Source organism: Ochotona curzoniae, unplaced genomic scaffold (assembly GCF_017591425.1).
Source record: "Ochotona curzoniae isolate NIBS_2020 unplaced genomic scaffold, NIBS_Ocur_1.0 scaffold_4683, whole genome shotgun sequence".
Taxonomy (NCBI): domain Eukaryota; kingdom Metazoa; phylum Chordata; class Mammalia; order Lagomorpha; family Ochotonidae; genus Ochotona; species Ochotona curzoniae.
Window position 1 is genome coordinate 24,797,694 of NW_024467121.1, and position 25,616 is coordinate 24,823,309.

At 41.4% G+C, this 25,616-nt stretch overlaps 1 protein-coding gene across 2 annotated transcripts; it reads right to left on the reverse strand.

Annotated features, from left to right (window-relative positions):
• Positions 1-358: 358 nt before the first annotated feature.
• Positions 359-23,654, reverse strand: EXO1 (exonuclease 1). 2 transcript variants are annotated; one of them, XM_040967913.1, is made up of 15 exons: positions 23,502-23,654; positions 23,025-23,242; positions 21,631-21,804; positions 21,306-21,425; positions 20,747-20,870; positions 18,810-18,947; positions 17,249-17,461; positions 15,969-16,156; positions 15,281-15,377; positions 11,708-11,933; positions 8,765-9,008; positions 6,213-6,753; positions 3,982-4,086; positions 3,546-3,739; positions 359-730 (listed from the first exon to the last, which is right to left on the reverse strand). In XM_040967913.1, the coding sequence occupies exons 3-15, from the start codon at positions 21,789-21,791 to the stop codon at positions 598-600; spliced, it is 2,484 nt and encodes an 827-aa protein (XP_040823847.1). In that variant the 5' UTR covers positions 21,792-21,804; positions 23,025-23,242; positions 23,502-23,654; the 3' UTR covers positions 359-597. The 2 variants fall into 2 exon arrangements, with proteins under 2 accessions (XP_040823847.1, XP_040823848.1); XM_040967914.1 differs by lacking the exons at positions 23,025-23,242; positions 23,502-23,654 and having other exon boundaries at positions 21,631-21,862.
• Positions 23,655-25,616: the final 1,962 nt, after the last annotated feature.

Sequence of the window (25,616 nt, forward strand, 5' to 3'; positions counted from 1 at the left end):
AAAAATAAGCAAATACATATACTCAAGACAATTATTTGTGGTAAATGTAGTTTCTTTCACATGCAGCTGAAAAACATGGCCCTGCATGCCAATCTATAATCCAATCATTTTCTTCAAGGATGTTGGCATACTGATCTGTTTGATCTTTAAACCTTTCAACTACCTTTGTCACCCCAATAGTTTTATTTTTAATTTAACCTCAAACGGCAGATTCGAAAGGTAAGTGGAAAAATACAAATCCTGGAGAAATACAGGATTTAGTCTAGGAAAAGATAATCACAGGAATGTAACCTTCCATTTACTATACTTGTATTAGACATTACAGAAATTGCCAGACTTTGATAAGCCCCAGGGCAGCTACTCAATTAAATTAAAACTTCCAAAAAAACTAAGAATTGTTCTATATAGCTTCTTCTAAAAATATAAAAAGCTAAGTAAAACAAAATCATACTGTTAATATACAAAATGTATGCTATTTTTGAAATGGCACAGATTTAAAAACAAATCACTCAAACTGATAATTGCCTTATCCAAAATAAGGACTTAAAATTGGTAAGATTCTCTTGCAAGCAACAGCCTCCTGGCAGTCCGCATTTATTAGAATATTGCTCTCTGAACATGAGCACACTCAGGTTTGTTAAATATTTCCTCTTCCGTTTCTGGAGTTAGCTGAATGTTATCTTTGACTGGAGACAAGGGCTTCTTACAAGAAGGAAGCTTTTCAGAATCTCTGTAAAATAAAATATAATAAAATAAATTAGGTACTTCCAGGGTACTGACCATTACAGAAAAGATAATTTGGACAGAGGAGAGACACATGAAGAGAGTAATGTCTTGTGAACACTCCAACAACTCATGATATAGCACATCCAGCCTGCTAGTGCCCTCTCTACGGTTTTGGCTTTTGCTTCTTAATCTCTTGTGCTATTTCCAAAATTACCTTTGAATACAGGTTGGTAAGCTATTACTACATATATTTCATTAACTAAGGGAAAGTCATTCCAATAAAGAGATTTTAAATTCTTGACTCCTTAGTGCCAGCCTCAAATCCAGGTAAGAATTGATGTAGAAAAACTGGTTAAGCACTTCTTTTTTAAAGAGATTTATTTATTTTTATTGGAAAGGCAGATATTCAGAGAGAAGGAGACACAGATCTTTTGTTTGTTGGTTCCCTCCTCGCATGGCCACAATGGCCGGAACTGAGTCAAACTGAAGCCAGGAGCCAGGAGCTTCACTTGGGGCCATTCACTACAGCTTTCCTAGACCACAGGCAAGGAGCTGGATGGAAAGTGGAGCTGCTCGGATATGAACCGGCAACTATTTGGGATCCTGGCACTTGCTACATTAGGCTATTGCACTGGGCCCAAGCACTATCTTTTAGCTCTTCTATCGTATTTTTTCATTTTTCACCATAAGAAGCTTCTATAGCCATAAAACTTATGTTTAAAGATTTATTTTTATTGGAAAGTCAGATATAAAGAGAGGAGAAACAGAGATAGGTCTTCTGTCTGCTAATTCATTCCCCAAGTAATTGTGCTGTCTGGAGCTGAGCTGATCCGAAGCTAGGAGCCAGGAGCCTCTTCCAGGATCTCATGCTGGTACAGGGTCCTAAGGCTTTGGGCCGTCCTCGACTGCTTTCCCGGGCCACAAGCAGGGAGCTAGATGGGAAGTGGAGCTGCTGGGATTAGAAAAGGTGCCCATATGGGATCCTGGAGCATGCAAGGCAAGGACTTTAGCCTCTATGCTACCACGCCAGGCCCAGCCAAAAGAACGAACAATCAAGATAGAACAATATTTCTATCTCTTGTGAAGTAGGGGATCTGGGGACATGTTGGAGTGGGGGCCTCCAAAGGCATGTTTGACAACTGAGGAATGACTTCAGGAGCTTCCATGGATTGGATCACTGCTCTCACAAGTAGACAAGGGAGCTGAGAAGAGGTGGTTTAGAGCAGGGATAATGGAGCGCACACCTGGTCAGGTCAAGTTGCCGGCTCCTGTGGGAGACCTGGGCTGGGCTAAATAGCATTGCTGACCAGTGCATGCAAAAGCTGGGGTTTAGGGGCATAATGGGTTGTGTTACTTGTCCATGAGTGTTGGGGAAGGGGTGGGCCAAGTCAGGCTGGCCTGCAACCAGAACATGACAGCACTGAATCTAGAGGCAGATTCTATAAGGAACTTATGGGCTTGCCCCTGTAGGACTGCTAGAGTTGGGGTTAGTGACAGGCCAAGCCGGGCTACACTATGTAATTCACCGACTCAGCTGCTGCGGCTGGGAGGTGACCAGGCTGCAGCACACACCAGTACTTACAAAGGCCAGGAATGGGAGTGGACAGTACCAGGCAGAGCCACAGCATCTGCCAGCATGTTGGGGAACTTCCCTTACGGGCTGCAGCTCGTGCTGAGGAGCACAATAGCTGGGGCTGGGGTTGGCTGAGACAGGGGTAGCTGCACTGGCACACCTGAGTGCCAGGACAGGGTGAGGGCCATGCCAGGTTAGGTGCCAGCACCTGTTGGAAGTAGGCTGGGCCAGACCAGACCACAGCATGTGCTAGCAAATGCCAAGAATGGGGGAAGGTCATGCCAGGCTGGTTAGGCCACAGCACCTGTGAGCACATTTAAGATCAATGTCTCATTCGTTAAATGCCTGCAGTGAATGAGGCAGGGTTGAGGTTACCTGAGTCACCAATTCTGTCCCTCAAAGTTTGCACTGGCAGGAGACTGCAAGGAGCTGCGAACCAATCTAGGAATTTTGGTAAGCAGCTATCTTAAATACAGGCTAAATTTTGCCCTCACCAAAGCATTCTTTAGCCTGTCGTTAAATTGCTGCTGCCATATGGTTTAATCCTACACTTCACACAATGTAAAATAAAGAACAATTGTCCAGTAGGCACCAACTACTAACTACTGGGTAATATTTTCATTACGTAAGGTTTAATCTATCATTCTTCCTCTTTTCAATACTTAACAGTGTATTTGCTTTAATTACAACAAGAAAATTAACTTTAAATTGATGTTACTTTGTGGGAAATTACGTGGCCTCACAGAAACGAGTCATGTAGTTAAAACACTGTTGTTGTACAGAGAATCAAACATCTCAACACTGCACTTGCCACATGTATTAGAAATAGTGTACATTCACCATATAAACTTACAACGATTCTCCCTATTTTAGATATGATAATTTAGGAAGTGTGCATAGCAGTACCTCCTAACTATTACCTAAAGCTTTATTCTCATTACAACCCTGCTACACAAAACAAAAGGAGGCTGAGGCACTGGAGGCTTGGAGAGGTAATGCGCTTACTGCAGGCGACTTCAAAGCCCTGCTCACATTGAGCTTCTCAGTTTACCACTATGTCACTAAAACAAATATTTAGGAACTAAATATTTAAAAGAGTTAGGTGAAGGAAACAGGGAAAATAATCTTTTAATAGTTAGAGAAACAAACTGATTCATATGAAACTAAGAAGAGTTGAGAGGGAAAGGGATAGAAATTATGGGGTAAAATCTTATTCTGTTTGAAAATAAATAACAAAACAACTCACTTTTTAAATCCAAAATTCTTCCAGAGCTCATTGATTTTGATCTGCAGTCCTGGAGAGTTCTCCGCGTTAGGATGCTTTCTCTTCTGGGCGCTGGCTGGCTTCTTGCTCAGCCCGCTGGCCCTGGCAGGCACCAGAGCTTTGATCTTGGTGGCAGAGAGGGAATCCACAGAGTTGGATTTATAGAGCCCAGGAGCCTAAAACAGAAATACATTTCAAGACTCTGCCTTTAGTTAATTTCAAACTATTCAACATGCAAAACAAAAACAAAAACAAAAACCAAAACCAAAATCAAAAACCCTCTAAAAATGCCTTTTGTAGAAATTACTATGATTTTAATTTGTAATGCATGCACCCAGTTAGTACGATATAAGTAGACTTTTTGCTAGTAGTACACATAGACTACATCTTTAATTTAATTTCAAAACAAATGCTTTACCTTATTTTTTAGTAGTGTGTTTTTTTTGGGAAAATGAGTTAAACGTAGCTGGGAGTTTCGATTATCTTGATTATCAAGTGGTGATTTAATATTGCAATCAGATTCCTGGATCCCCCAGATAAAAAAAATGCTTAATATTGGATTTTTATAACTAAGCAATATTCAACAAAATGCAAATAAGTAGAAATAAAATCAGTGTAAATAAAGCGCATTTGTAAAAGAAAGATAAAAAAACTCAGAATACAATAAATCATAGGAAATGAGTATTTTCACTTGAGAAACCATAGATGTTTTAGTATGAGAAATAATTTGTTTAAAGGCTCATAAATTGCAGAATTTATGAACCCTTTCTGGAGCCTGTCAAAATGTTGACTAAGAGGAAACAAGACTCTCCTACTGCAATATTATTCCTTATCTCAAGCTGATAGTTCACATACATTAGTAGCTGTAAAATGTGCCACAGTGTTGTAGCTGTTTCTCCCTTCTAACTGATTCTAACGTCTCAGCAATGAAGACCCACAGCATTTACTTTCAAACAGTGAAAGAGTACTGCACGGCGTGCACACATCTGCCCTCAGCAACAGCTTGAAGCCCTATTCTCTGTCACCAATTCCCACTATGTAATACTTTCCCATGGTGGACAGTTCTCTCATACTCCATACTCCTATCCTCATTATGTTAAAAGTTAAAATCCAATTAAAGATAATAAAGAGAAAACTCAGAAGACTTTATATTTATTTTGGAATCCTACAAAGTATATATGCTTAAAAATAGTAGTGAAAAAGAGACTCCATTAATTTATACAATACCTCATGAAGGCACTGCCATTCTTTCTAAGAGGTAATGACATCTTATAATAAATCAACTTACGCTAAAGGTCATGAGTGTGAGCCTAAGATTATCTCAATTCCAATAGGGCTAACAGTTGTTCCCTTATACAGTAAAACATTATCAGACGGTTCTGACACTTCACTCGGAATCTGAAGAAACCAAGACAAAAGAAAGCCCAATGGTATGCTGTCTTTCTGAAGCATTTCTTGAATTAAAAATGACTAAATGGCTTTTTAGTTAACTGTTGGCATCCAATTCTTTGAGAGATGAGAATTTGCCTTTTCTGAAATAAGCTTATACATCTTGTAGCAAAAGATGTAAGTCAATGATGGTTCCTAATTTAGTATGTGTGCTGTGTTCAGTTGTTGGGTGGGGAAGCTCATATTTTGGCAACTGAGAAGTATAAACAATGGGTGGCTCAGAAGAGTGTGTGGAAAACTTGGTCATGAACGGGCCACACAGCCTGTGGGCTGTGAGGCTTCTCTGTTAAACACTGCTGAAAATATTTAATTTATTTCCACTTTTTTAGAATTTATTTTTAATTTGAAAAGCTGTTCTGCAGAGAGAGGAGAAATAAAGATCTTCCATCCGCTGGTTCACTTCTATCCCAGACCACAGGCAGGGAGCTGGATGGAAGTGGAGCAGCCAGGACACAAGCTGTTGCCCAGGAGGGATCCTGGCCCTTGAAAACAGAGGATTAGCCAATTGAGCCATGTGCAGGACTCAATTTCCAAATTTTAATCTGGCCTTTTTTTCCTTTGAATCCAATTGCAGAGGTTCCCTTGGAAATATAAAATATCTTCATTTTGATATTTGATTTAGCAGAAGTTCAGTATTCAGGTTTATTACACATCAAAATTACATCAAGTATTACCAAGGTCACAACTATCCTTACAATTGGTAATCACAATAGGTAAAGACAAAGTGACATAGGTTACGTCAGTAAATTTAAGATATTTTAGATTAAAAAAAAAACTATTTTGTCTTCACGATAGCTGCCAATGAATCTAGTGAGCAGGTATTTGTAACTCATGTCAAAATAAAAGATATTTTATTGTATCATAAAAAAGTTTAAAAAGAATCATGTAAGGAAGTAATAGTTGGGAATTAAAAATTTTAAAAAATGTAAAATTACTTGTATCATTCTCATTTTGTTAAAAGTGAAAATTTAGCAAGAATAATCAGGGCAAACAAAACATTTCCTAAGTATTAAAATTTAAGAGCAACACTATCACAATAGGACCATTTCTTTGGGAAGTCTCAAACACTAACTGAATTCTAGATTATGCTGATGACTTAAATAGTACCTTTATGTTAAATTTTCACTTTACAGATTATCATTTGAACACCTTTTCCTCTATATACAAATTTGAAAACAAAGTCTTTAAGATTTGACTTACCTCTGAATCAGAATCTGTACTGGAAGGCTGTGAAAGCTTTGAGGTATTTAAACTGTGTGGTGACAACTGCATGCTTTCCTGAGTCCGGACAGAGCAATCTTCCTGAGGCAAACGATGGACTCCATCACGTGACTCGTTAGCCTTCAGCTGAGCTGCATCACATGACTTACTGCTCTCAGGCTGAGGAGTGGGGGAACCACTCCTTCTTCGGAACCGCTGCAGCAACGAGCCAGGAGTCGGGTTTGGACTGCTTGAAAACTCTCCAAGGCTTCCAGACCAACTAAAACAACTCCTGAGTGTCCCCAAAGTGGGTGGTGAAATGGTCCTTGTGAATGTGTCGGCCTCCGAAGGCTGAGGAGACTCTTTCTCAGCAGGCACAGTTCCATCACCTGAGCTCCCCGCGTCCGCCTCCTGGCCTCCTGGGTTCAGACACGCAGACCCCTGGGGAGTGCTCTCCTTTCCGCTGACACTCTCACAGAGATTCTGGTTGCTTTCTTTCTTTGACACGCAATCAGCAGAATCCAGAGAACTACAAAAAAACCTAATGGACAAAGCAACAGAAATGATGGATAATTATTTTAGTCTACTTACAAAGCTGCCTAGATTTGAAGTGGATTAATGTTCTAGTTTCCCTGAAGACAAAGCCTCACACACAATTTCATAAACAAAGGCAATACACATCTTCAATTTTATTTATAAAGTTTAAATTCTAGTCATAGCAGCATTCACACATTTAGAAATTGATCTGTGTAATTTTCAGACAGGACTTTCTACAAGTAGTCATCTTCACACACATGCACTCAGAATTTCCATATTTTGCTGATGCTCAGTCACTGTACTGATGTCTTTTCCCCTCCTTGTAAGACCAAGTTTTGGAAGGCATGTTTTCCATGTCTCCACATCCTCTACAGTAGTTTCGATGGTGGCTAACACCTAGCTGGTAATCAAATGGAAAAACACAACAGAAAGGACCATTTCATATTTTGTAGTTAGCAAAAAAGGATAAATTAGAAATTTATCTCAGTTTTCTTTCTGGCCACAAATCAGGGACCTTGGAATAGCTTGTGTACAGTGCTAACCCTAATCCATGTTCAACTGCTCCTTTCATGGAACCCTTCTCTACTTCGACCTTCAAAGTTCTCGTTTGAATATTTGCTACTACTACCAAGATCTGATCTATATTCCTAATCAGATCTCCTATATTCCTAAACAGGTATTACTTAGTTAGTGTAGCAACTTTAAAAAGATTCCTTAAAAATTTTCCAATAAAATTGAACAGCAGCATCATCATTTTTTTTTTTAAAAGATTTATTTTTATTATTTTTTCATTGGAAAGGCGGATATACAGAGAGGAGAGACAGAGAGGAAGATCTTCCGTCCAATGATTCACTCCCCAAGTGAGCGCAACGGGCCGATACTATGCCAATCCAAAGCCAGGAGCCTCTTCCGGGTCTCCCACGCGGGTGCAGGGTCCCAAAGCTTTGGGCTGTCCTCGACTGCTTTCCCAGGCCACAGGCAGGGAGCTGGAAGGGAAGCGGGGCTGCCGGGATTAGAACCGGCGCCCACATGGGATCCCGGGCGTGCAAGGCGAGGACCTTTTAACCACTTGCGCCACCGCGCCGGGCCCAGCATCATCATTTTTTAAAAATTTTATTTTATTTAAGTATCACTACTGAAGAGAATTTATTCAAGGTTTTAGACTTACAAAGAAAATCCTGAGGCATAAGATCAGATAAGTACGAAACTTAGGAGAGAATTTACCTTCTTAGTAAGTATTAACTCAAGCCCAAGGTGATAAATAGATGCCCTAACTGATCTTTTGCAATATATTTATTTTCACAGAATGCTCATGGCAGTTTCTGTGGAACAGAAATGAAATCATCCTTCTGATTTAGGCCCTCAACACTTGATCTTAGCCAAAAGGCAGAGAAGCGACTGTTTTGGGCCCTCTACATGCTTCCAATCTAAAGAATACTGAAGGACTTTGGCCCACAAGCCATAAAGAGGCCTCCTGTTTTTCTCACCAACTTGCATCTTGCCTCAGGCTTTCCCTACGTGTGCTCAGGCTCTTTGATTCTATTGCAAAATAACTGCTGCCTTCCACTTCTTCCTGCTGGCCACTGAAACTTCAAAAGTGACATTAACCACTTGTCCCTTCTAAATGTTTCCAACTGCAGCTCTAGCAAAAGTTTCCTCCAATGACTTCATTGAGCTTACATGTCTCAATCACCATATGAACCATACTTTACTTGAGAGATTTTGCTTGTGCAACCTTTCCCCTACTGGACAGTGAGCAAAATAATGGGAATTTCTGTAGTGCAAAGTGTATCAGCAGTAGGCAGTCTCCTTTATTTGAAATCTGTACACTGAGAAATTACTGAAGAACTAAAAGTCGAAGGGAACAGCAATGCATTCAGGTTGGAACTAAGGTAAAATGTAATTAAACTATAATCAGATGGCAGCAGGTCCTATACCTATGTCCTTTAGATTCACAGCAAAGTATGCTATCAACAGAGCATGTAATAGAAAATATTCTGTAGATAGAACCATACCTGCTTCTGGTCCCTGGAACCACAACTGCACCACTTTCTTCATGTTTTCTCTGCAAAAATGTTGCAAACTTGTTTCTTTTACTAGGTGGGGTACTTAAGCTTTTTTGGCTAATACTTCCATCTGCCAGGTCAGGCATAAGCATTTCAGAAGAGTTTGTTGATTCATTGCCTTCACAGCTATTTTTTTTAGTCTTCTTTGTAAATGAAAAAGAATATTGACTCAATAGATCATCTTCTGACAGCTCTGCCAAATTAAAAAAAAAAAGATCACTGTAAATCTTCGTTTCATTTGTGGTTAGATTTGTTCTTAACTTCAAAGTCAATATCCCAGTGTCCTAAGGATACGTCTTATTTTTATTCATGATGCCTTGCAAAAAGAAATACAAAACAAAAAACTACTGCAGCTATGTTTTACACGATTAGCTAATATTTAATGTCAACTATTTATGCAATTTTGTGTAAAGTTACAGTAATTAAAACAAGATCATAATCTATTTTGTATGGTGAAATAATCAGTATACTAAGGGGTCTAGTTTTTTTCCACCCAAATATCATTTTTTTTTCCCTGAGTCTGGGGTAAGGGCAGAAACAAAGGGAGAAGCCCCACCCAGCCTCCCAACCATCCTAGCTCCCCGATGTGGGGCACGCTGCGAGGGTCCAGCTCAAACAGTTTTGATAGTTCAACAGTTCTGAATTACTGCCAACCTTGTTGTTCCAAGTACAATGAAACCTCTTTTGAATCCACTGGCTGACACAGCCTCTTCATGGTTGGGGTTCTGAGATCAGCAGTTCAATTGGAGGGATCTCCAAAGAAACTTCATCTGAGGTGATCCCAGACCAGATTCTTGTGTGTGCTTGCCTATACAGCATCTGGCACAGTCCATTGCCCCAATCAGCTCATGCCTATGCTGGTGTTTGCATCTGCTGGGTCAGTTCTGTTCCCAGCCCTGTCTTCCACATGAAACACTGGTTGTTGCAGTCCAGGCCGATCCTGCCCACTTCATACTCAGCTCTCTTGCAAACCAGTGGGAGTTGCAGCTTAGTCAGGGTGATTCCCCAAAACCCCCACCAGGCTGCTCCTACCCCGATTCCCATGCTTGCCAGTATGTACCGCATACTTGTTCAGTTTGTCCAACACCCCATTTAGCTCTTGTACATGTCAATGGGCATAGAGGTCTAGTTCAACCCAACCAGCCCTACTCTCCAGCCCACACACATACTGGCGAGTGTCTCTGTCTAGCCACCCTTGCCCCAGTCCTATTTTTCATGCTCTCCTGTGGGAGTGGTAACCCAAGAGGGAGGTGCCCACTATTTCCCTACTAGGCCTCTCCCACTCCCAGATTCTGCACTCTACAGGTGGTTCTGGAGTTTAACTTGACAGATTTAGCCCCCATTGCTAGCTTCTGCCAGCTGATGCTGTGGTAAAGCGCAACTAACCCTCACCCTCTCTAATTCATGCTTGCAACAGTTGGAACAGTCAGCCCTGCCTGGCTTTCCCCTGATCTAGCTCAGATGAGGCCCACAGGTGTTGTAGCCCTGCCTGGTCTGGTCTGCCCCATCCCACTCACACTCTCCAGTGGGAGTGGCTGTCCAGCAGGGTGCCCACAATCCTCCTGCCGGCTTTACCAAGAGGTCTAGTTTTGAATGTAAAAATATCTTAGGGTTCTGGGCCAGGCGTAATAGCATAGTGGTTAAAGTCCTCGCCTTGCACATTCCAGGATCCCATATGGTCGCCGGTTCTAATGCCAGCAGCCTGCTTCTCATCCAGCTCCCTGCTTGTGGCCTGGGAAAGCAGTCGAGGACGGCCCAGGGAATTGGGACCCTGTATCCAGGTGGGAGACCCGGAAGAGCTCCTGGCTCCTGGCTTTGGATTGGCACAGCTCCAGCTGTTGCGCTCACTTGGGGAGTGAATCATCAGACGGAAGATCATCTTCTCTCTCTCCTCCTCTCTGCATATCTGACTTTCCAATAAAAATTAATAAATCTTAAGAAAAAATCTTAGGGCTCTTTGATTTGACATGTAAATACATGATTATTATATATACATCACCTATGTGTTAACTTTTAAAGTATAATTGACATGTAGTCAAAATTTCTGTTTTTGCTCTGATCCTCACTGCCTAGTGAGGACTCAGAAAGACTATTACATATCAAATGCACTTTTAGTAAGAACACAAATTATTAAGATATGAGATCATAGAAATAGCACCGAGAAGCTTTGAGTTAGCTCTGGATAGCATGACCATTTGAAGGATGAATCAGCAGATGGAAGACACCTTTCCTTTCTCTGTAACCCTGCCCTTTCAAATAATAAGAAATAAATCTTAAAAAAAGAAAAGAAAAACCAACATCAGAAGTACGAATTATAAGGTTTTGATAATATGCATGCAACAAACTTATAAAGCACTTTTCACTGAAAACTTAAATGTATCAAAAAAACCAATTATATTAAGATGTTAGCCTTCCTCAAATTGATCTGTAGATCAAGCCAACAGGTTTTGTTTTTCAAAAGAAACTGACAACCTATTTAAAAAATTTGGAAATATGAGGAACATAAATTCATCGAAACAATTTTTCAAAAAGAAGAACCAACTTAGGTGACTTATTATAACTGACTTCAAGATTTGCAGTTATTGAAATCAAGAATATGTTAGATGTAAACATCAGTAGGGAACAACTGAGTAGAATGACAGTGCTCTGAAAAAGACCTAAGCATGCACAGTTAAGTGACTCTTAACCCACGTGCCAAGACAACTACGGGGGCAAGGGAAACTTTCCTACAAATGGTAACACAGGAATTAGACTGCTCTAAGGTAAGGAACTAAGATCTTTACCTCACAGCAAATGAGAAAGCTACCCAAGACGGAGCACAGGTCTAAACATAAGAGACATCTATAAAGCTTCTGAACACTCAGTTCTGTTTCACAAAACAGAAACACATACCACTTCTTTGTCTTTTCACAATGGATAACTTCCTTGGAAGATTCAGTCCTTTGGTACTAACCACTTGCTCAATGCCCACAGTACTTGGTTTTTCTTTCAGTCGTGTAACATCTGAAATAATTTCTGACTCAATTTTAGAGCAGTAATTCCTATGCCAAATGCTATTAACATTAGATGTCTTCTGACATGCTTTGTCATCCCAACTATGACTTCTTGCTTGAGCTGGCTGAAAAATAAAAGGAAAAAGGTCATTTGAAGAAGAGAAATAATTAATATCCCTTTGTAGCAACAAAAACTGCAAGTAAACACAGGGTCTGGCATTCTGGCACAGTAAGTTCAACCTCTGTTTGTGATGCTGCTATCCTGTTAAAAAGAATGTGGGTTCAAGTCCTGTCAACTCTGGCTCCAATTCAGCTTCCTGCTAATGCTCCTGGGAAAACAGCTGCATATGGCCCAGGTACTAGGGTCCCTGCCAGCCATGGTGGAGACCTTGTTGAGGTTTACCTTGTGAATTTACCATGGCCTCTATTTATCTTTTGCAATCATCTGGAGGAATATATCAGATGAAAGAATTTTAATGTGAGTCAAGAGACCTGTTAAAGTTATTTCTAAGAAACAAAATGTTGATCTTCCTAAGGTGAATAATTCAGGGAATGAGACTGTAACTGAGAAATCATGACCATAAAAAAACACTCTAAAACTCAAGTATTATTTCAATACACACTATCAACTGCTTTATTAATAATTAGCAATATGCCTCTGAAGGGTATTTTAAGTACCTTTTAAGACCACTCTGACAAAACTGTTTTTAAAGTCATCATTTAATTCACCTCTAGATCAGCTGAGTTCAAACCAAAACAAAACAATTTATGCCAGAAAATAATGACTATTATTGGACCCACACCTGTTATTTTTACTAGACAATACGCAGAGGTAGAAAGCAACTTGTCTACCTTGAGTCTTTCATGACACTTTCTGAGAGGAAGGGCTTGATGTCGAATAGTATTCCTAAGCAATCAACATGGTAATGTAAATCATTCACAATTATAGAACATTTTGGAAGAAAATGAGCTACCGAGAATATGTGATACTAGCCACTGAGCCATTATGCCAGGCCAGGAAGATTCTGTTTGTTGGCTGTAATCTTTTAATAGTCTCTCTTTGAAGCATCTTCTTTCTTTTTAATCTTCCTGTCTAGCACTCTGCTTGTGGCCTGGGAAAGCAGCAGAGGATGGCCAAAGCCTTGGGACCCTCCTGGGCTCTAGATCGCCCTAGCTGCAGCTGTTCTGGCCACTTGGGGAGAGTGAACCAGCAGAAGGAAAAACTCTCTCTTTGCCATCTCCTCCCTGTAAATCTGCCTTTTCAATAAAAATAAGTGATTTTTTTTTTTTTAAAAAGGGAAGCAATTTTTAAAAAGGGACCTTTAAAGCAGTCCATCAATAAAACTGACTGCGATTTAGCTTTAACTAATTGAAGGAGCTCCTTGTGGGTCCTGACTATTATGCTTGGAACGTTAAGTATAGGATCTACATAAATTGAGTTGATGAACATAAAACTTCCTCTTAGTGTGAGGATAGATGTGTGCTCCTAGTAGGTTAGCCGTATTCCAGCTGAGAGCAACGCAGTGTTCCAGTGGTCACCTGCTTGTTGGTGGTTATCGTGTTGAGGCTCACTTATTCTTTCTCAGAGGTCTGGGTCCTTGCAATAGTAAGCATGTAGGACTAAGTTCTTACTCTAGCTATAACAATTTTAACTATTTAACATGTTCCTCACATGTGATTTTCTTCAGCTTAGCTCCCCCATTTTGGAAATTCCTATTAATGCCGCAAATTGAGCCCTATCATTTTTTTTTAGAGTAGAGAGCTTGGTTTGGCAAGATCAATACCTCATTTACTAAATGTGTAATGTTGAGAAGTTACCTAAGCTTCCTTTTTCCTCATCCTTGAAGAGATTAATAGTTCTGATTTCAGAAGCTTGCTAAAGAAGGAATGAGTTACTAAGTGTGATATTTCTAGAATTCTTGAAACACGGTAAATATGTAAGAATTGTCTGCTATTATTGTTATGAAGCATTGTGAAGCAAAGTTGAAGACATTTTATTTGAATCTATGGATACTAGAACCCATCTTTACTCCAGTACTTATCACACTTCTATTAAGTACATCTCCTTCCTCAGCTAGGAGCCCTAAAGGAAAGGATATTATTTTACTTTATATTCCAGAACCTTAGCTAATACAACTATGCTGTTTGCAGTACTAAAATGCTTAGTGAAGGATTGAATAACTGAGCAACGGTACAAAGATTTGGATTTAGGATCTGGCACAATGGCCTTGTGGCTACATCTCCCCTTGCATGTGCTGGGATCCCATTTGGATGCTGGTTTGTGTCCCAGCTGCTCTGCCTCCCATCTAGCTCCATGCTTGTGGCCTGGGAGAACAGTAGAGGGCATTGGGAGCCTGCCCCCATGTGCGAGGCTCGGAAGAAGTTCCTGGTTCCTGACTTTGGATCAGCTCACCCACGGTTATTGCAGCCGCTTGGGAAGCGAACCAGTGCACAAAAGATCTTTCTGTCTCTGTAAATCTGATCTGCCCTTCCAATACAAATAAATCTTCAAAAAAATTTGGATTTAGAACAAAAGCTAAGGGAAATATCAGTTAGAAATACAATGAAAAGATAGATAGCAGTTGAAAAGAAAGCCATGGTTTATTTCCTTTTTTGTCTAAGACAATGAAAGAGGTAATGTAATAAGTGTGCTAAATACAATAGCACTAAGGATCACAAAATCCTGCCTGTATGAAGACCACATTCTACCTGGAAGAATTGGAAAATAAATGAAATACACATACTGCTATAAAGTAGTAAAAAAAAGAAAAATGTTATTCATGAAAGCTGAAAAACAATAAAGTTTGAATTTTACTTCTGAATATATTTGAGATCACAGGAAATGATTTGTACATATATCTAAGAGACATGGAGAACTATGTGGGTAGTGCACACATGAGAAACTGAGCAAACAGGGAGGATAAAGATGGAGATATGGGAATTCCCTGTGTATTTACACAGAGAATCACTGCAGTCCTAAGAACTTAGGGAAGGAATAAATAGGAACAGAAAGAACAGCGTATAAGCAGAAACACAAAAAAAAGAGAACTTGAGGGACAATTTAATGGGATTTATATGATCAAGAAAAGGTAAGAGACAGCAAAGGAAGGTCCCATGAGTGAGAAAATAGCTTTTACTTCCAGAGGGAGTATTTTTAAGTTTGGGCCATCAACAAAATGAAATGCCAGATGATATGAGAAAAAAAAAGTACCAAATACTTTAATGCAATCTGAATATTTCTGTATTGTTCATTAATTGGAAAAAAAGCAATATATCTATACTCTAACAGTGATAACCTATCCAGGATCAAGTTATTTCCAATGCACACTCTGCACTGTACCTGGATATAGAGATATTTAAAGGATGTTTAGTAAGTTAAACATTTAATCATTTAATCTGTGATTTGCATTTAACCACAGTTCCTGAAGCACAAGTAAGGTGTGCTGTTGTATAGCAGTCATCCCAACGTTACCTTGGCAGTATCTGGACTGTAGTCATCAATCTGCTCCAAAGTATTTATATCCTTATTTCCAAGTGCTATCTGAAGAGCTATGGCATCATCAACATATCTAGGTTAGTAAGTATTAAGGAAAAATACCTTTATCAACAACAGACCTTTAGGTTTACAACCCAAACGGGTCCTTTTACTACTTTCTGCATCAACTGCTGCAATCATATGCAATTTGCCAGGTTCTTTTTGTCCCCTAGGGACCTGCCCATGCTCTGAAAGCAAGCCTCCACATCCTGTTTTCCCCACCTCTCTTTCAAAGGAGTGGGAAAGTCCTACTTCCAACCAGAGGGTGTGTGGCCAGCAGATACAACAAGGCATCATTTCTTAGTGAAGTCATGTGCCCAGAAGGGTCCTATCAGTTAAATCAAGTTGGCCTGTCATAGGTCTCTCAAGAACTGAAAGTGAGTTACCCAGTGAAGTTAGCCTAAGTAACTAGGTTGGCGTGGCATACTGAGCTTCAGGCTTATCTAGAAAACACTGTTTCATATTTCATTAACAAGGTACTCAGAATTAATAAAGTATGAATTTTACTATGAAGACAACAAAAACCATTTTGTAACCTTTTTAACTGAAAGTCTTAACAATGAAAAGAAGCCATAACAATGAAAAGAAACCCCAAACTCAAAAGTTCTGGATCAAAAAAGGATACTGTCCAGCATAGCTTAGTGTCTTAGGATCAACATCATCTTCATAGGCATTCAGAGGGATGAGCTTCCTTTTGATGGGATCAAAAACTAGCTGATAAAGGAACGTATTGTTGGCCCTGATAAATCCTTCAACGTAACCCTCTGGTACTGTTATATTCATCTTGAGATAATGTCCGATTTTCTTGATAACCTAAAACAAATACAAAAATATTTTATCTGCAACCGGAGAATAGGGAATACAATATCCTAAGAACACAGTTTACAGTAGGACTGAACATAAACTGATTTCACATACACATAGACACACAAAATCTCCACGAGGAAACACAACCTTGACATCTCACTTAAAATTTTAAGCCTCATAATTTTTTATTTTTTTCTACTGTTACTCCAAAGGACCAATAATTCAATTGTCCATCAAGATTATATTCCTAGATGTAACTTTAACACATATTATTCGGGCTCTTTCACAAAAAAATAAATAATACATGAAGTCTAAGGATTAGAGAACCTAAATATTCTTAGATTATATTTTAAAAATTACGCTGACCGTCCAGCTTTTGTTAGACAGATAGGCTCTTAAACATAATATACCAAACTCACAGATACAGTCACAGGTTGATTGGAGCACATGGCTCTAGCCCTAGTTGAGCCACTATCTGCCAATCTGTAGACCTTTCCACTATATGGCACCATCAAGAGCCCTGAGGGTATCTTGGTTTACCCCAGGGTGCATGACACCTGGCACTGGACAAAACTGAATGAGGAAGTAGATCAGAGAATTAAGCTGTTTTTACCAAGCCATGTTAAAGAGATTTGCACAAACGATTCTCTCACAGTATTTTTTTGGGGGGGGGGGAAATCCAGTTCTTTCATAACTTTTAGAAATCACTAATTTGGTAAATATCAAGTTATAATCCACACACATACCAATTATAGTCACAAAGAACTTTCTAGAGTGTAAAGGGATCCTAGATCAAAACGTCTGAGAATCATCACTATGAGTAATGGATAGAATCAAAAGATTATGAGTTTCATGTTAATTCTACCCTAGAATGTTTTGCTTCCACATTTCTCCATAGCAATCATTTTAAAAATTACTATTCCTGCTGGAAATATGGCTCTTTCAATGAGTGTTACTTCCGCAATGTACAGTCAGTTTTAGTCATTCAGTAACATAATATAGGCTACCAGCATAAAAGAATATTTAACATTAATATATATTTTATTATTGAAGGGATGGTATAAAAATTGAATCAGACACCCAGGAAATCACTCTTACCTTTACAATGTCAGGATTATTGGCTAGTCTTAATACTTTGCATGCCTTTGCTAAGCCAATCCCACGTAGTGAGGAGAGATAGTCACAGCCAGAAAGAATACACATGTAACGGAACTTCTCTTCTGTGAATACATCCCCAAGCTGTCTACACATTCCCAGGCGAGCCTGATCAATTTCTAGTCCATTTCCAAACTGGTCCATTTTTAAAATCACCTTCAAAGGGAAGAAAGTCATTAATGCCTGGAAAAGTAAATGCTATTTGTCATTATCTGATCTACTGTAATACTTGTAAGAAATATGTCTTCACTGTAACACAGAGACAGGAAAGCAGGTTAAGAATTATTAAACGTGGGTGCCAGCACTGTGGTGTAGCAGGTTCAAGACCCAGCAGTTCCACCACTGATTCATCTTGGAATTCCACCTCTGATTCATCACCTTGGAAAGCAGCGGACATGGATGGTCCAAGTGGCTAGGCCCCTCTACCTATGTGAGAGACCAGGAAGAAGCTGTAGGCTCCTGGCTTTGACCTGGCACAGCCCTGGCCAGTGCAGCCATGTGAGGAGTGAATCAGTAGACAGAAGATCTCTGTCTCCCTCTTTCTCTCTGTAAGTTTACCTTTCAAAAAAAAAAAAAAATCATAAAAAAAGACTGAATCTACACATATAGCCATAATTCAGCTGAGCTATTATAAATCCCTATGTGCACCTCTCTCTTTCCTATCTGTATTATAGGGTTGTAATGACAATCAAATAATGTGATTCAAAAAGGCATTTTAAAATTTATCTTGTACTTTTACATTCTAAAGTAACTTTTTTTTCTTATCATTAAAATAGTGTTTATTTAGTTATTGCAAAAAGCTGGGAAAATAAATTGCAAAAGAGTAACAGTTGCCCATAATCCCTCATTTACTGTTGCCCAGCATTATCCTATTATAAATCCAGTAGTCATCTATGGAACTGTATCTTTAATTTCCACCCTTAGTATCACAAGACTATCCATTAGAAAGCTTTATGCAATTCTAAATAGCTCCATAGCATGCCCTTAGTACAGAAATTAGCTTACTAGAAAAATATAAAGCATGTCACCGTTACTAGTCTACATCCCAGGAAAGAATTCAGATAAAACAGTGGCACATTCCAACCTTAAGGGCTGCTCTGAAAAAGTGCCCAGATTACACAAATGCCAAACATTTTAAATAAAATGCCACATTTATAATAATATAAATCACATGCCATATATTTTACATATCACACATAAAAGTATAACACAACTAGAATACAAACATACTATATTCACATATAATTCATAACACAATCATCACATAATTATATAATACACATGTTGTATATCACACAAAACACATAGCACATATACATATATGACATATAATACTTGAATATATTATATTGTAGGATATAATTATAATAGAATAATAAATCATTAATATGACAAAAATTGGTGTTCTTTTAATTTTAAATACTTCTTCCTGTACAGGAAAACCTTTAGGTTCATGCTTTACACTACCTCCATCAATCAGTATAACATAGTTGCAGATAAGTACCTTTTTACAGCCAAAAGCCAGGAGATCAGAATCCTCCGTGATGATAGCTTGTACAATTCCAGCTTTGTTAAGATAGGCCAACTGCGCATCAGCCTCGTAAGGAGCCACGAGGCAGTCCACTCCCTGCGACCGAGCAGCCTGCAAGCAAGGGTCATAGCAAACACTGAGCTCAGCAACTTCCCCTTTCAAACGCCTTTTATTAACCTCAACACGCACAGACCAATATTATTTTCAGAAATCATTTCCTTAGAAGTAGAGTTTTTCTAGTTTCAGTTCTAGTAAGAGGGTACCTCAAAAAGTTCAAAGATAATGTATATTAGGAAAAAAAAAAAATCACATGAATTCCAAGATTTGGATACTGAAACTTATCTGTTGATCTCATTTTCCATAAGAATTTTGAAGTATCTTTATATGTATTGAATGAATCCCATGGCTACTAACAAATGTTTTAAAACACCAATTCATGAATTTGAAGAAATACACATTCAGATGGAGAAGTGTAAACTACACAATTATTTCAAATTACAGAAAGCATCTATTTTAAGAATGATTATGTTTCAAAAGAATACAAGGAATCACTGTATTTGTCTATTTTCCTTATAAAATTAATGGGTTTGTCCTGTCTGGCTACAAATGTCTTACCTGAAACTATACTGGTTATATTATACATCCTAATCACTTCTGAACCAACCCACTGTGGGAAAATATTTTTAAAAATAATTTTGCCGGGCCCGGCGCAGTGGCACAAGTGGTTAAGGTCCTCGCCTTGCACGCCCGGGATTCCATATGGGCGCCGGTTCTAATCCCGGCAGCCCCGTTTCCCATCCAGCTCCCTGCCTGTGGCCCGGGAAAGCAGTCGAGGACGGCCCAAGGCGTTGGGACCCTGCACCTGTGTGGGAGACACAGAAGAGGCTCCTGGCTTCGGATCGGCATGGCATCGGCCATTGCGCTCACTTGGGGAGTGAATCCTCGAACTAAAGATCTTCCTCTCTGTATATCCGCCTTTCCAATAAAAATAAAAATAAATCTTTTAAAAAAATAATTTTGCCATAGAAAAGCAGTCTCCATGATAGCCTGTTTCAAAAGCTGGGAAAGAGAAATTTTCGTATTCCAGATAGTGGGCCATAGTTTCCAATGCCTGAGGAAGCTGAAAAGAAATGGCGAAGTTCTCATGTTCCTGCTACTATTAACTGTAGTTTCAACGTGCAACTTGCTGTGCTTTTTCTTGCCCAGCAGGTGTCTTCCTCTCTTCCTTTGTAGCGCTATGACTCCAGCAAGTTTTCCCTCCACTTTCACATGCAAACCACAGGCTGCTGCTCCTTGTAATCACAGCCAGCATTGGATTTACCTGATACTTCACAACCTCTCCAGCATCCTAGCCTTGCTTTTCACATGGTCCCACACAGAAAAAATAAAGAAATACCCATACAATTAACAGCCACAAAATGAATTTGCAGGAACTAAGTGGATGGCAGGACCATAAGCAGGAAAAAGCTGTCTCAGCTTTATCACGGAGCCATTACTACAGCTTGAACACAGGGTAAAAAAACGGGAAAGTGAGGGTTGAGAATGTAGGCACACTGACACTCATGGCAAGGACAGCCTTTCAGCCAGAAGAGCAGGAGTCTAGAATTCCTGAGGGAGTCGGGAAGCAGGAAATGCTACACCGCAGCAGGGTGAGACTGCAAGCTCCAGAGAACAAGCCACGGAAGTCTGTGTACAGAAGCCACTCGCATCCAAAGGGAGAACTTCAGTTACTGCTTAGGCTTTCTCCCTTGGAAACTGTGAGTCTCTTCTTAGAATGTTTCCTTTCTCCCCAGTGTCTGCCCTTTACTTGAGATCAGGCCTAGATGCATGCTCCTTCCTTGAGATTCCTGTTCTCTCCTTAATAACACGATCCATCATTAAACGGACACCTTGCATTTCATTTCACTTACTTTAATCACTTTGTGGGCCATAGCGTGTGTGATATTGATGGAACGGGCAAAACATTCTCGGGCTTCCGAGACTTTGCCCTCACGAAGAAGCTGCTTTCCCTTAAGGAGATTGGCTTGTCGTCGTCTACAAAGAAAGAGCAATGTGTATTAAAAAACAAAACAAAGTTTAAGACACTGACTCAACAAACTCTATTAACGCTATAATTAAAAACTTTTCCTAAGACAGAAAAAGCTTGATATTATTGTAAAGTATAATCTAGGTTCTTAGGAATAAAGAGTCAGATCCTTTAGGCGTCCAAGGAAAAGGATTCATAATGCGTACATGCACCTGCCATCCCACACACAGACTGTCATCAGACTTTCCCCAGCAATCTATGACAAAAGAAAACGCAGCAGCTGAAAGTGAGAAAATGACTTAAGCACATGGGACATTTAAGAAAAGCTACTCGTGTATTAGGTTATAAAACAAACCTTAACAATTAAAATTTGTAGAAACTGGTATGATGCAGCATGTAACATTTTGCACAATTAAGTTAGATTAGGTAGAAAATCAACTTACTCTCTTCTAGATCTTTCTACTTCCTTTTTAGAAGGTAAAGTGCATCCATCAAAAACAAGAACAGGTTTGATTCCATGAGATAATAACATATTCACAAATTTCATACAAAATCCCACATACCTACGAGGAACAAAAAGAAAATGCATTTTAAAAGCTTTGCCTCTTTTCAAGTCACACTTGAAAAGCATTTCTTTCTTTTCTCTAAGAAAATGAATTCCCTATAAGCAGAAACTAGTTTGTACCTGGCTCTAAATCCCACCATGTATCTTTTACGGGCAATGTGATACTACTTCTTAATTGCCAAAGAATCAAGGCCCAAACTCACCTATCGGTGGGTTCCCCCTTGGCTAGTTTATCAGCACAAGCAATGGCCCCTTTGTGAAGCCAGCAGTACGTATCCACAGCTACAGCCTGCCCTTTATATTTCCTCACATGGATGGGTTCAGAAGCTTCTTTGATGAACTGTAGCAATCCTTGAATCCCCATGGTGCTGAATCAACTACATGACAGGAAGGCAGAAATGGGAAAAAGCAGTCTTTAGAGCAAAATATACATACCGGAAGTTTTAGGAAAAGAGGATTGGAATACAAAATAAGAATTCATGTTATTTAGGTATTTGAGAGTCGCTGTTCTTTAATATTTTCAATGGACTCCTCACCGACACTGATTTCCATGGTCTACAATTTACACCAACCACCAGTACTATACGTGAGGTCACTTGTCATTTACTGTTGTAAAGAACTTTTGTATTTAGAATCACGACACAGGCTCCAAGCTCCAAACACTACATGAGGTACACAGCGATTAAATTTTTTTTTGGGCCCAGCGGTGTGGCCTAGCGGCTAAAGTCCTCGCCTTGAACGTGCTGGGATCCCATACGGGCACCGGTTCTAATCCCGGCAGCTCCACTTCTCATCCAGCTCCCTGTTTGTGGAAAGCAGTCGAGGATGGCCCAGAGCATTGGGACCCTGCACCTGTGTGGGAGATCTGGAAAAGAGATTCCTGGATCCTGGCTTCAGATCGGCGCAGCACCGGCCATTGTGGTCACTTGGGGAGTGAATCATCAGACGGAAAATCTTCCTCTTTGTGTCTCCTCTTCTCTGTATGTTTGACTTTGTAATAAAAATAAATAAATCTTTAAAAAAAATTTTTTTAAAGTGTGAATCTCTCCTCTCTTCCAAAAAGCATTAACAAAATTCACTCTGTGTGCTCTGGCATCACATTGGTTCCAACAAAGGGATTGGAAAGACCAATGTATATTCATATGAGAGGGAAAAATCACCAACTTTCTAAGAAGGTTGGCTTTACAGCTGAAAAAGAAAAATGAATGAAGAGAAGAAACATCTGTCCTTTCAGGGTGCAAGCAAGATACGCGACAAATGGCAGTGGTGCCTACGGGCACGACCATCAGATTATCTGCAAGCCCCCCAGAGAAGCGGGGAACACCTGCTGCCTGGACACAGCATGACAAGCAGAGGCCAGCAATGAGCACTGGGCAGCGGTGCTCACGTCCTCCGAGCAATCCCCCCCAACAAAAAATCCACTGGGAAGACAAAGCTAGAAAGTAGAGTCAGCTGAGCCTTACCCTGCTGTTCCTCAATTTCATTTTTCTCAGCCCCACTCCCAACAACCTCGAGGGAGGAGTCCGGACAGGGGGCTTGGAATATTACCCAGGCGGGTCACTGGGCGGCAGTTTGGGAAAAGCCACGGGTGTCGTACCTCTCCGACGGATAGGTCTCTAAAGGCAGGCTCGGCTCACTTCGAGGAAAGCGCACAGACGAGCCACAGAGTGACACGTGCGCGAGCGTCTTCTAGGCCTTGGAGCTACCCTGCAGCCAGCATCTCCTCCTTCGCGCGGCCAGGCGCACACCATCCCGCGGCGCCCACTTGAGCTCCTTCTTCCTGCGTCCCGATCCCGATCTCACACTCCCGGGGGCCTGCACAACGGGAGGGACCGACGTGACCACCGGTGGTGCGCGCTGGAGAGGGCGCCGCGTTCGCGTCCCCGCTGCACCTGCAGGCCGCCGGTGTGGACGCGGACCGGCCGAGGTCCCCCCAGCGCTGCGGACCTGCGCAGAGGGCGAGCAGCCGGGATCCCCGTCCTCCCCACCTAGACCCGGCAGTCCCTCGGCACCCACCACGGCACCCTCCCTCGGGCGCAGCGCTCGGCGGCGCGCGGCGTCGGCCCTTCCCTACCTGGGGAATCCTTTGTCCCGGGAAAGGGACACGGGGGATGGAGGACGCGCCGCTAGACCCACGCGTCAGGCTCCGCGCAGACGGCGGCGGCACCGGGGTTCCCAAGCCCGCCTCCGACGCCCCTCGCTCCCTGGGGCCGCGGCAAACGACGCCGGGAACCCGGTAGCCGTCCAGCGCCTCACGGCTGAACCTTTCAATTTGCGCGGGATCCCTCGCGGCCCCGCCCAGCGCACGTGACGTCGGCGCGCCCGCGGTGACGTCAGCTCCGCGTCCGGCCGCCCCCTCTAGTCCAGGTTTGGGCCCCGAACGTGGTGGGCACCACGAGGCCCTGAGGCAATGTCTGTGGCCGCGGTCACTCGCTTGGAACTCCGTGCAGCCTCTTCTAGGTGCGGGATAAGCGGGTACTGCGGGTGCCCCTGGGGAGGCACCCCGGAAGTGGAGCGTTTTGCTGAGACTGCTGGGAGATGTAGTTCTCATCTGACAGCAGCTTTAGGTCTGAAAATGAAGGAGCGCCTCCTGGTGTTTAAGTTTATGTGGAAAGGGAGCTTGTTTGGAATGAGTTCCCCGTCGCCAAGCTCACACACGCTTCATCTTTTAGCCCAATCACTTCTGGACAAATTGGTGCTGGACCCGTTCTTGCCGTGGCCACTTTACTTTCTGGCATTATCTTTGACATGATTCAGGAAAGTTTTACCTTCAAAACCAACCGCTCTTGCTGTATTTAATTTTTCTGGAGGAAGCCGAGTGTCGGAGAGCTCCCACGCGCTGTTTCACTGTGCAAATGGCCACAGTAGCCGGGGTCATTGTCTAGAGCCAGTCATGTTTGCCACGTGGGAGCAGGGTCCTTGCCACTGAGCCACCACTAGAGCCTTCTGGAATCTGCACTGCCTGAAAAGCCGGAATCAGAAAGGGAACCAGGTATGGAACCCTGCCACCCACAGAAGACTCCTAGACCAAAAGTCCGCTCTTCCAAAGAGCCTTTCAGAGGGACCTATGGGCAGTCTCAACTTGCCAGTTCCTGAATCCAATGTGGATGTTGGTTTGTGTCCCAGCTGCCCCACTACCTGTCCCGCTCACTGCTTGTGGCCTGGGAAAACAATGGAGGACGGCCCAAAGCTTTGAGACCCAGCACTTGTGTGGGAGACCCAAGAGGTTCCTGGCATTGGATTGGCTCAGTTCCTGCCTTGGCCATTTGGAGAATAAACTAGGGAGTGGAAGAATCAGTTTTGGGGATTGTAGATTGGAGAGATTTGGCTGCCTGATTTCTGATTCTGGTTTTCACTGGGAGATGACAGGGTGAGAAAAGCTAATTTCCTCAGCTTTTCAGCACTGCAACGAACTCCTTGAGGCAGGCTTTACAGGGGAAGAAATTTGTACTGGGCAATGGTCCTGAGGGTTCAGGGTCCAAGAGGTTCGGTTTCTGGTAATGGTGTTCTTGTCCTAACGGGACATTGAGCATCACATTGCAAGTCTGAACAGCCAAATGAATGACATCCCTTCCTGAAGGTCCCTGCCGTTACATGGCGTAATTGCATCGCATTTCCACTTTCTTTAGTGCCACTAACATAAGACTTTGAGGGCTGACTTTCTGAGTTCAGGAGAGACCAGTATTCAAACCACAGCATTCCTTGGCCCTTCCTCTTCCCATCGCTGAGGCAGGTTGCACTGTGAGCCAGCTTGAAGCTGACTCCATGAGCGGAAGCAGGGACCCCAACTCCGGCTGGTTAAAGAGGATGCAAATATGGTTGACATTTGTAGAGAAGTGAGCCTTTTGTTCATTGGATGACCCTGTTGTAGTAAGTGCTTTAATATCTGCGTCCTTCTAAGAATATGCCACACATAGGTATCTTAAAGAGAACCTCCACATCAAAAAGGTCTCCATTCTGGTCATACTCAATGTTTTATTTGTAAGATTTATTTACATCATCGAAAGAACTTAGAGATTTTTTTTCATTTCTATGTAGAATTTCATTTTGAAAACATAGATTATTCATTTTACTTTTGATATCTGAGGAGTTTCTGGATTTTAGCTCTTTTTATAGTGCTTCTATAAACAGCCTTGTGGCTTCATGTACATGTGATTCCAACACATAGAAAGGTTCTCATTCAAGACTG

What these genes read in the sequence shown, in the direction of transcription:
- EXO1 (XM_040967913.1), bottom strand. Translation starts at nt 21,791, where the DNA reads ATGGGGATTCAAGGATTGCTACAGTTCATCAAAGAAGCTTCTGAACCC. An exon ending in GTAGAAAGATCTAGAAGAGA is followed by an intron (nt 20,871 to 21,305) that starts GTAAGTTGATTT and finishes CTTTCTTTGTAG; the next exon opens with ACGACGACAAGCCAATCTCC. An exon ending in ACACTAAGCTATGCTGGACA is followed by an intron (nt 15,378 to 15,968) that starts GTATCCTTTTTT and finishes TTACTAACCTAG; the next exon opens with ATATGTTGATGATGCCATAG.